Source organism: Cinclus cinclus, chromosome 13, assembly GCF_963662255.1.
Source record: "Cinclus cinclus chromosome 13, bCinCin1.1, whole genome shotgun sequence".
Lineage (NCBI taxonomy): Eukaryota > Metazoa > Chordata > Aves > Passeriformes > Cinclidae > Cinclus > Cinclus cinclus.
This window is the reverse complement of record NC_085058.1, coordinates 9765165-9777272: the sequence shown is the minus strand read 5'-3', so window position 1 is coordinate 9777272 and position 12108 is coordinate 9765165. Positions and strand designations below refer to the sequence as shown.

General features: G+C 41.4%; 1 protein-coding gene across 1 annotated transcript in view; it reads right to left on the bottom strand.

Annotated features, from left to right (window-relative positions):
• MYO5A (myosin VA) overlaps positions 1 to 12108 on the bottom strand; it is a 99830-nt gene that overhangs the window by 20284 nt on the left and 67438 nt on the right. Inside the window, exons 20-28 of the mRNA XM_062501729.1 lie at positions 11559 to 11715; positions 7856 to 8095; positions 7101 to 7349; positions 5945 to 6038; positions 5112 to 5260; positions 4276 to 4389; positions 1997 to 2140; positions 1224 to 1277; positions 276 to 503 (exon numbers count right to left, since the gene is read on the bottom strand). Of these exons, the coding sequence (XP_062357713.1) occupies positions 276 to 503; positions 1224 to 1277; positions 1997 to 2140; positions 4276 to 4389; positions 5112 to 5260; positions 5945 to 6038; positions 7101 to 7349; positions 7856 to 8095; positions 11559 to 11715 (1429 nt within the window). The remainder of the gene's footprint in view (positions 1 to 275; positions 504 to 1223; positions 1278 to 1996; positions 2141 to 4275; positions 4390 to 5111; positions 5261 to 5944; positions 6039 to 7100; positions 7350 to 7855; positions 8096 to 11558; positions 11716 to 12108) is intronic.

Below are 12108 nucleotides of genomic sequence, written 5' to 3'. Positions count from 1 at the left end.
ATTATTTGTGCACTGTTAAAGGAGTCTGGGGGGATCAGACCTTTGGTACAGCCTGTACATCTTCACATGAATGATGGTAGAGAAACTCCAGACTGGCTGATTAATACAAGATCCTAATTAAGACTGCTGTGATTTGGGCACTAATATTGGACCAATGGATTACACTTAGAAACGTTTTCAAACCAAGACTATTTTCTTCTGCCATTTCAAGCATGCTGCTAATAAATAAGGCATGTTAATGATGTACTCTAACTCTCCTACACAATGGGACTTACCTTGGGCTGAATTGCCTCTTTCTGGCTAACAAGCTGAGACCTCAGGATGAGAACTTCTTCCTTGCGTACTTCAAGCTCTTCACTGACTGAGGTCAGCTGGTCCAGGAGGACTCTGTATGCTGGGGCACCAGGAGCAGTCACCTCTGGAGCTCGTGTCTCTGTCAGGGCCTTCTGCAGCTCATTCAACTCATTCTTCAGCTTTTTATTCTCAGATTCAAGTTCTTGACGCTGCAAGAAACAGGGACAATTCTGTCACCCAGCAGCACTGCAACAGGTCTGTAACCCACAGGTCCAAAACTATGGATAGAAATGGGAAGAATGATGTGTAACTGCAAGAAATCTACCAGTCTGCCCTGTATCCCTGGCCTCCTGACTACAGTCAATAGTGTCTGGGAGAATATCACTAACAGGACTAACCTTTTGTCTGAAATGCAAAACCAGAGCATACATAAATGAATCAGACAGATTTGATGGGAAACAGAATAGCCAATCTTTTTTTCCCTCTTAATTCTCCCCTTAGCAAAAAAAAAAAAAAAAGTTCACAGCAAATAATGGTCAGCAGGCAAAGAAAATTCTGCATCACCATTAGGAAATATTTTAGTTTTAGTGGTCTAAAGATATGCAGTAATTGAAATAATGTTTGTTGAAAAAGGACCTATATTTATAACTGCATTTTTGCTCAAATTAACCTACAAGCTGTACTAAATGTTTTAACAGAGAACTCCCCCTGGCTTAGGGGATCTTTCTGTTTTGCATCCCCAGCCACACATCCTACACTTCAAAAAGAGCAGTGCTACAATGAAATGATTGCTGGGGAATATTTATTCTAGTTTCTCCAGTTACTATTTGGAAACGGGAGGGCTGATATAATTTTCTAAGCCAGCACATACAATTGGTGGCAAGAGTCTTACTAGAAAAAAAACCCAGAAACCTCTGCTTTAGAATTACCTTGAGTGACTCATACTCCAACTCTGCACCTCTTATGGGAGGCCTTTCTTCCTCCTATGAAAGAATATAAACAAGTATGAGAACTAAAAATCCTTCACTGAGTTAGGAAAACAAAAGGGAACTGAAATTAATTTCCTATAAAACTGTAAAAAACTCATTCTGAAACTGCTAACTGCTGTAGTTTGAATATTGTCTCCTTTACTTCTGAGTTTGTGACACATAATTGGTTAATATAAAAAAAATCACATACTGTCACTGACAATGAAACAGACCAGGATGAAGAAATACACTGGTAGAAATGTAGTAAGAAACAATTGGCAAAACTGGTTTCATAATTTTCTAAGAACTTAAGGAGACCAAATCAGGAGAATTTAAATTACCATCAGCTAACATGTCTAATCCCAGTGCTTTGGCTATGGATCCTGCTTGAAGCACTTCTTCTTCTGCCTAAAATGAGTAATTGCTCATTCTCCCCATCATTTAAGTAGATTTCCTTGTGGCTACTCCTTAATAAAAACAGCCTTTCAGCCTTTTCTCTTTTTTAAGTGAAGTCCCAAGCACCTTTTGTTCCTGTTGTCTTCCCTCAGAGGATCTCAAAGACCTTGGAAAACTAAATAACCAGTCCCTAGAATTAAGCACCAGTATGAAATTTGTCATTAAATAAAGTGCGTGCCAGAGGAAGATAAAGATTTAGTGAAAGCCAGTCAGCATTCACAGAGCTGTTTCACAAGAAGGGACACTGGTGTCAGCATTTGATCAGCTGAAGAGTCCACCTTAGCTTTGGCACGGAGAGCCTGCTCTTCCTTTCTGTCCAGTTCATCCTGCAGGGATTGCTTCTCTTGCTCCAGTTCTGAAACCCGTTTCTGCAGCTTGAGGAACAGAGACATGTCCAGCGCTGCTTTTTTCTCACTAGGCTCCTGCTTTAGAAACAACAGAGGGAAGTCAAGAAGTGTTCCCCTTCCACAGCACAAGGAAGCACGACAGTGAGTAAAGATGGGAAACGGACTGGGGAAAGAGAGGAACACAGAAATGTTACTTGATTCTGAGTGTTGGCTATCTAAAATATTTCATCAGCTATCAAACACTAGTCTAATAAAAGATTGACTAGTAGAAAATGTTTCTAAGCCTAAAGCCTAGCAAAAGAAAGCACTAGACACTACCTAGCAGACAGGAGGTTTATAATTAAGCATACCTTACAGTCTTACTTGTTTGAAGGGGGGAAAGTAGAAAAAAAGAAGAAGTTTGTGGTTAGACTCACCTGGAAAGAACTGTAAGTAAGGGCTTTTTTGTTTGTTGGCTTAGTTTTCAATGATTTCTATAGTAAGTTCTTCAGCTAAAGAGAAATCTCTCTGCCAATTTGAAGGGTAATTTGGTATGATGTGGCACAAAAATAGGTAATAGAAAATAGATTTTGTGCCTTTTTCCTTTTATTGTGCTGAGCCTAGTTCACCAGCTGCTTCACTATTTTCCGGGCAAGGACCAGTGTTTGCAATCTGAAGGTGCATTAGAAATTGTCCATCAGCGTTCTTGTACTTTTTGTACTGAGAAGATCAAAGTATTTACTATGAACTGTACCATAAAATTTTAAAGCCTAGAAAAGGAACTAGAAAATTAATATTAATGACTGTAGCAGACAAGCAAGCATAGCCATTTCCACTTCATCTCTTTTTACTGTTGAGGGGAAGAGTCATAAACCACTCCAACAGCTCAGGCAAAAGGAAAGAATTTTCTGGCTTTACCCATTTGCCTTGAGGTGGGCCTGATTTTTTAATGTGGTTTTGTATAATTAATCTACATTGTTAGTCTAGATTCAGAACTGGAGAATACTGAGGGGTTAAACAAATACAGTGCTGCATTTGTTCATGCTCTTGTGTGAGTTCATTTCTTTGTTTATATTCTAAAACCCAAACTTGGCTCTGGAACAGCAATTCAGTAATATTAGTCAAAGGAAAAGATGGCATTTGGCTCATATGTACATCCCATCACACGCAGCTGCACTGTCCTTCTGCTGACTGTCTGTGAGTGTAGGAGCATCATCCTGAAACCATTATGCAAGGTGAAAAACCGAAGTGGGAAGGCAAATGATGAAAGAGTGCACAGAGAGGCTGTGCCAGCCCCAGTGCGTCAGGGTATTTGCATCCAGAGGAGAAAAACATCCTCTGCAGAGGCTTTCCAAAGCAGCAATGACAGCCTGTCAAAAGCTGCTCTGGAGATCCCTAACCTAGGCAGAGGGCAAACAGGGTGTGCTGTGCCCTGGCTCACAGCTAAGGAGCTCTCAGAATGCACAGAGACAACTTTGACTCTGGAAAGTGCCAAGCACAGCCAGGCTTCCACCCTGAGGGCTCTGTGTTTGCAGTCCCAATGTCCCACTGAAAGGGGCAGTTAACTTGGAAAATATTATCAATGGCTTAGACTTGCACCACAAATTATGTATGGTTATTATTTATTAGCTGAATCAAGTCACCTTTTTAAACACTTTTTTAACACCTTCCTGATCATTTTTCCAAACATCCTGAGATTTGTATTGCTGCATATTCAAAAGAAACTCCCATTCTGGGAGTTTGATTTGTCTCTATGAAATAGAGAAACCAGATCCAACATGAGTTTCTCACCCCCAACAGGAAACTCACTCTATGTAGCTACTAAGAATGCAGCTTGCCATTTTAAATCATTGATTATACAGTAGGCAGGCTCCTCAGGAAGTCTCACTGGTTTTCTAAATTCCCACTTTGTCCTGAATAAGTGATTGTGCTTACCAACACTTGACAACCAAATATTTCACAGATGCAAATCAGCTGGATCACCAAGTACCTACTCTATACCTACTGTAATACAAGAAAAATTCAAAGCATACTTTGACAGATGTTTTACACGGGATCAGAACTAACTAGGGAATAAGTGTTCTCCAAAAGCAAATGGAGAAAGTTGGATTAAAGCATCAGAAATGTCAGTATAAAGATATGGTGTTCAGAAGCACTTATGAAAAAAAAAAAAGAAAGGAATGAATTCAACCATGTATCAGTGAAAAGTCGTGGGGGATTTGTAATGTTACCTCCATCCTTAGTGGTAAGTCCTCTGCTTCTGTGATCTCAGAGCTGAAAGTATATTCAGATTCATTGCTACTGTGAGTTGAGTCTGTTCTTTTGTGCCCAGGCTTAGGGATGCTCTGAAGTGCAAATGGAACAAATCAGTACCAGTACATGGTTTTCCCTGTGACTGTCTCTTCACAACCTTTAATTTAGCTTATAATATTTGGTGTTATGCCACAGTTATCAAAATTTATAAGGAAATGTTTTTGATTCTGGTCTCTCCAAAGACCTAAAGGCCTATGAGATAGTTAGCACTCAACTCTATGCAGACAGGTCAGATCTTACACCACCAAGCACTGCTGCAGAAAGCAGAGCTAAGCAAGGATGCAGTACTCTGTGGGAAAGAAACACTCCGTTTACAGGAAGCACAGACAGCAATTTTTTTACTTCCTACACATTCTACTGAAGAATACTTTATATTTCTGCCATATAGAACATTCCTACTTAAAATTTATCGCTGGATGAAGACGGTGCAAACAACCCCAGCAGATGTGAATAACTGGAGGACAACAAAAGGGTGGACAGCACAAGAAATACTACCAGGAAAGTCACAGCAGAAATTTAGCCTTCTACACAGATGTGGCAATTAATTTTTTTGTTTTGAAATCAACAACAAATTTTAAATGTATTTGTTTTGGCCGACCTAATCAAAATAAACAGTATTTAAAAGGACAAATTCTGTTTTCTAGTACAGGTCACCAACACATAGAGCTGACAGCACTTACTAACTTATCCCACCGAACTCTGCCCAAACGCAGCTGTAAACAGCTTTTGATTTCTCAGCTGTGGAGCCACTTACCACCATGAGGTTCATTTCATCCTTGAGATCATCGTAGCGCTCCTCCAGGCGGCTGAACTCATTCAGCAGGTTCTGGTACCGTAACCGCTCATCATTCAGGTCCAGCTCCAGCTGCTTTGTCTCCTCCACCAGCTTCTTTTCCATTGACTCTGCCACAGACAGCAGGGATCCAAAGTGAGAACTGCAGCCCTAGCTACCGTGCAGTGCATGCATCCAGGAGCTACAGGCCTGTGCAGCACCAGAGGAACAGCCTGCCATTTGAAGCTGGTGTTTGTGCTTCTCTAGGCAAACATTAAGCCAAAAATATGAAGGGCCAAAGCATTATTGTGGCAACCACAGAAGTGCTCACTCAGACAAGTTATTTATTCTGCTAATACCTTCTATAAGTGATTCCAGGAGGGAGGAAGAAAGGGCACTAGCCCACTGCTGTTCTACGTAAAAGCAAAATGTGAGGTGCTTTACACCTCAAGCATCCTCATCACAGCTCCCTTCATCACAGCCCTCACATCTAGAGTTAAGCTTTCCTGGCTGCTGCCTACACAGTCACAGCCAGAAAAGTTGTAGTAGACAAACTATATTAAATATCAGAGCTGCCTTTTAAAAATTGAAGTGCTCTGGAACAGTCACCCCCCCAAGAAAAAGGCCCCAAACCGTTAGGATTTTGTGGAAATTCAACTGGCAAATAATTCTGATGTTTGCAAGTTCTTAATAAAAAGAAATGAATGCACAAAAAGGAATGTAAACTAAGGCAAAGTAGCCCAATCTATGCAGTAGAATGCCACTTTACAAGGTAACATGAAGCAGAAAACCTGGATGAAGAGAACAGAGCCAACCTGTTATTTCCCTCGCCTGGTCATGGATGCGGCGGTTCAGCTCCTCCTTTTCTGTTTTCAGTAATGAGTTCTGCTCTTTCAGCTCTGATACCAGCTACAGAGATAATAAAATATTTGACTCAGAATGCAGTTCATCTTTCATCAGTAGCTCTAACAACAATGGCATCTTTGTTGTAACAGTTCAAAAACTGTTCTTCACAGAGTGGAACTGGTGAACTAAGTTATATCTTCATTTCCAAATTACATCTCTTAAAATATGTTCCACTGCAGACTCCCCTGTATGTTCTGAACCCCATTTCTGATCAGATGCTAAAATTGCCCTGAAGCACTCCACAGTACCATGTATTTTTCAGAAAAGCCCCAAAGATGTAAATGGTTCATTAAAACAGAAATATTCATAAAACAGTAACACATTTGGTAGTTCTACGGTAAATTCCACTGCATTGGGTAACACCAAAATGTAACATCTTGCCTCTGCCCTAAAGCTGTGTCACTTAACCTGTGTTCAGGTTTGCCAGGTACTCATTTGTCTCTGATTATGGTTACTATGCATTCACTTTGCTTTATCTATTAATATTTTTCCTTATGCTTATCTGATACTGAAATTTATCACTGCAGTATGACATAATGAAGGATTGCCTCTTCCAATACTCAAAACTTGCACCATTATCAATCAGCAAGTACTCTTGACAGAAATTAACCTGCTTGATATGTTTGTGGTTAGCAAAGAAAAGGGGTTAGCTGAAACCTGTTGATCTAGACGGTACACATGTGTTCAAGAGGATATAGCAGCTCCTCTGAATACTGACTATGGGACAGATTTCTGCTATCTATGTGATTACTCTAGGTAGGTAAAATGAAATTAATTCACTACCTCCGGCTAAGTCGGACAGCTTAAGGATTTGGCTTTGCAAATGCTTTCAATATCAAAATCTGAATAGATTGGATACATATTTACATCCAATATATGGATTTAGCGTTATTTCCCTACCATAGGTGCAGCCATTTAGGTACCAAGCCTATTTAGGTTTGCACAGCTATAAAAATACAATAAAAAAATATCAGCCACACAAGTGACACAATTAAGCCTGGGCAAAACCTGAGTGGACACCAGACTCCTGGAAATCCTCTCATGCACCTGAGACCCCATACATGCCTGCTCAGTTTCATGTTTGTATTTGTCTGCCCACTCCTCAATGCTCTTCTTCTCCGACTGGGTCTGGTGCAGCTCCTTGCGGAGCTTGGCAATCTCCTCCTGGAGGCTGAGGACACGGTTGGTGGCGTTCTTGGCCTCCTCCTCACTCATCCGAAGCCTCTCCACATCGCTCCGCAGCTTCTCTGTCTCCGTACTGTACGTGAGCTCCAGGCTGTTCATCTTCTCCAGCAGAGACTTGTACTCTTTGTTCTTTGCAAAACAACACAGACAGAGCAGCTGGTACAGAAGTTCTGGTTCAAGGGAGCTTTTTCCTTCCCTACAGAATACACCCAGACATGGGAGCACAGGAGCAGCTTCCCCATTTCAAAAAGGTTTTGGTCTGGCTTTGCAGAATTGCTTAGTGAGGTGACAGAACAGTCCAGTCTCTAAGCCTGCACATCCTAAACTAAAATCAGATGGAGAGCCTACATACAGCAGACAGGATCACCCCACCTTCCCCTAAAACAGAGCAACTGACGTGCTCCAAACGCAATGCTGGCGTTAAGCGAGTGGGTGTTTTTTTCTCAGTTCTGCTGAGAGGAACAAGTGGATGTTTGACTGTTCCAGTTCTACTGCGGCCTCCCCTTGTCTCCTGTCACTGTTCATCACAAAAAAGAACTGAGCCCTTACAATGAAAATCCAGTGCGCTCTGTGAACGCCCACAGAAAGCCAACCAAGACTCTGACACGTTCTCCCTGAGGCCGGGGAGCTTTTACCTGCTCATCGATTTTTCGCTGCAGCTGCATGATCTTGTTCTCCAAGCCGATGTGAAGCTTCTTGTAGCGCTCCACGGAGCGAGCCTCAATCTTCAGCTTCTTGAGCTCCCTCTTGGCCATCATGCGGCGGTAGCAGCACTGCAGGTACACGATGGCGCGCAGCGTGCGCCGGTAGCGCCGCCGCGCCAGCCAGCCCCGCACGTGCTTCTGCAGAACCACACACTTGTGCTCCCGCAGCATCTGCAGGGGGGAAAACACATGGCAAGGGGGTCAGAGCTCCAAGCTACACCTGCGCAGGTAAACGGAGCCCCGTCATGATGTACGCGGACACACCTTCGGCCTGAAAACTGAAACCGCAGCGAGAAACGGAATAAATGTAAATAAAAAAAACAAAAAAAACCAACAAAAACAAGAAGAAAAGAAGACGGGAACAAGGACAATAACAAGGACAATAACAGGGAGATAAAATTAAAAGGAACCAGAGGGAAAAAAATGGTGAAAAGAACTGGAGGCACATTGAAGCACCAGGCATTCCTTTGTGTTGAGGTCAGATCCCAGCTAATTGCAGAAGTATATGGTACCTGTTGGCAACATTACAAATACAATCTTTTTTTTTTTTAACTGCATCTTTATCTTGAAACAGCTTTGCATTATTGACATATGCTGCATAAAGTTCATCCATACAAAGTTTAAAATTACCCCATTTGATATGCAACGCAGTCAGTATGGCACTTCCCAGAGGAAATTGAAGCTGATGTTAAAAAGTCAGAGGTTTTGGTTTGTTTGTGTTATTTTGTTTTAAGGGTTTTTTGTTGCCTTTTTTGACATCTCTTAGGCTTGCCAGCATGGAAAATTTTTCATCTATTCTAATAGGAAATTTATAGTGTATTAATTCCAATTTGTTTTATGGCAGAAATTTCAAGCATAGCTGAAGTGTAAAAAAAAAAAAATCCATGTTTAAAAAAAAAAAATCTAGAACATAAACCAGTAATGAATGCCAGCAATCTCCATCTGTGTGTTAGCCAGAGAGTTCAGCTAAGAAGAGTCTACCCCTTGTTTTTGGATACTTGACCGACTAATTCAATCAGAGACCCCCCAGAATGGACCCCCTGAATTCAAGCAGATTACAGCTATGCATGGAGAGCCTGCCCAAATCCACAAGGCTTCCTATACTCTGAGAGCTTTAGAGTTCACTTAATAAAGCTTCTGCAAATTAGACAGTTTATTCTAAAGGACAACATTATTTAGGATTTCAAGTTAATGCTCAGAATTGAGAGTTTAAATATCATAGGCAGTTCACAATATTACACTGATTTACCACAAAGCTGATAAGACAAACTAGTCAGTTTTTTTATTACTTTTTTACTTTTTTGTTACTAGCCAGTAATTTTATTTTCTTTTAGACTGCTTAGGAAATGAACTGAAATGTGTTAGAAGCATTACAGTTCCACATCAATGAATTTAAAACTCACCGGCAAAGCGGCAAGACAATAATACATAGAAACCTTCTCCCTTAGCATTTATTTCTGAATTAAAAATGAGACAGGATATAGCAGCATTCAGCACACCAGGGTAAGGAAGCAGCTCTTTGAAAAGTGCAGCAAGGTCAAAAGCCAAAGTCCTTCTGACTGCACATCATGCACTTGGCATTCCTGCCTCCTCCTTACATGTTTTCTGGAGCTCTCCTTCAAGTTCCCAGCAGGTGCCTGAACACTGGAATACAACAAGATTTCAACAATTTTGACCCCAAGTTTGAAAGCAACAAGTCCTGTAAAATACCTCCATGGCACAGGGGTGCTCCTCATCTGCCAGTGAATTCTCACATCCATGCAATCCAGTGAGGAAACAAGCCACTCCAAAGTATGGTGAGAGGATTAGGAAAGTTACTTCATCTACCAGGAATATCCCAGGAAAGCAGGATAGTCAAAGTTTATGTCAAAGCTATGGAGGAACTAGCCTCCTTGTCCAGCTGAGAAGCACATTGCAATGTCTCAGGCAGGAGCTTTCCCCAGGACGTGTGAAACAGATGATTCAACCATATTAAATTCCTTGTTACTGCCCACGTGACTCAACACATGCCCTCTCTTCCTCCAACAACAACAGGTACCTTTCACAATCCTAAAGAACAACACGTGTATCACACACTGCTGCAGCCAGGGCTCAGCCCAGGTGTCCTGTCACACAACCTGCAGTTTCACTCATCTGCAGCCATCACCAGCTCCACAACAGCCGTGTTTACCTTCCCATGGCACACAGAGCTTGTGCTTCCCTCCCTGGCCATCCTGTACCTCAGCTGGGGTAAAATCCCACCTTAGGAGCACAAGACAAACACAGCACACCGCAGGGGCACTCGTCAGACTGTCGTGTTTTACTGCGGTGAACAATTCACAGCTCGAGGGGGAACCTCCTGACAGGCAGGTCTGACCACCCCTTCCAGGGACTCCTCCAGACACCTGCCACCTCCATTAGGAGGGATTATAACAGGTTTATTAAACTGTGCCACAAGACAGATGGGCTGTGTATTACTCATGAAATGAACAAGGCATAGAGAAACAACTCCCATCTTGCTGAAGATTTTAGGCCACCTGCTGCTGTGACCCAGGTGTCACTTCCTCACATCTGTCAGACCACTGTTAAAAACACATCTTGTTTAACATCACAAATACAGTTTGCAATAGCAAGAATGCTAAGAATTCCAACAAAAAGGCAAGTGGATACCCACACAAAAGAATAGCAAGCACAGGGTCTTGCTACTAAGAAATTCTTATCAAGGTTTGTTTTGGTTTTTTCAACTTCATGGTTAGTTTATATTAGAACGTGACTATGTAGCAACTTTAATACAAATGAAAAATATACAGAAACTTGAAATATAAAAAAGAAAGATATGGTACACAAGCATCAGATGGCTTTTGGCTGCATGGCCTTAACATCTACATGCCTGGAAAAACAAATCCCTTGGTAACTTTTCAGTGAAATACAGCCTGACTTTTGAGCCTGGTTAAAACAGTTCTTTTAGATAAAAGTACTATGAAACATGTTAGCACTTTGCAGTTTGCATCATAATTCTGTTTCCAGCCCTGTTAGCACTGAAAACCAAATTCTGATTTCTCAATTGAATAATTTATCAAGCATATTGGGGAAAATATTATCAATATCATGAGGTCAGGGCTATATCAATTTATCCCCACACCAAAACCAACAGACATTAAAAAAATACTCCATCCATGAATAACTTTCAAGATCCAGCTTTTGTGGCAATCCCTTTGCCAACATAATTCCACAAGCCATTTCAGAATCACTGAGACTAGGAATGGGAAAGGACCAGTAGTGAAGGCACCACATGTATACTGATGTAAGCAATACTGATTGGACTCATGGAGGCAGATTAAAAGCATGGCTATTTTCAATATTTAAAGTTCTTTGACATTCTATATAACAAGTGAAAAAATCTCAGTTGGATTCTCCACTGGCTGCACTGAAAGTCTAAGTACATCTGTGTTGATGATGACAATGAGAATATGTCTAAAATGACAAGTTGATGACAGTATTAGAGGTGCCTAATTTCCTGGTGCTGTCCCTTAATCACACCTAACAGCACGCACACAAAACATTTCAGATTCCCAAGATAACACCACAGAGAAGCCTTGTCCTCAAAGTGTGCAGAAATCAAGTCAGAGGGAAAAAGAACATGATGATTTCTTACCATTTGGTACTTGTTTCTGACCATGTACCCTCTGAGGAGAGCCTGAAGGGCAATGGCAGCATCTCGCATGCACTGGTATCTCTTGCGGACCACGTACATGCGCTGGAACTTCTGAATGGTGATGGCAGCTCGTGTTCTCCTCAGGAACTTGGCATAGCTGAGGAAAAGATTACAAACAATACCTGTAATTATGTGATTGAATGCTTGGGGTTTTTTTAATATCCCGTGTCTTTAGTTTCTTCTTAATGTTGTCAGTGACACAGTATATTTACTTGCTATTCTGCTGTGTAGCAGTACAACAGAATGACAAATTAAGAGAAACTCTGCAAAGCTTTACAGGGAAATGCTTTCACATCCCCTAAGAACTGCATTATACAACTGACAAGGTAAATTCAGCTTAATTTCTCATCACCTCTTCTGCAACTTTAAAGATGTTTCCACTGTGTCATCTTCCAGATCCACTCTCCTAACCTCCACTAGTAGAAAATGTTTGCTTGCTCTTGACTCTTGCAGTAAGACAATTACAAAGCATCTTGACATCTGCCTCGTT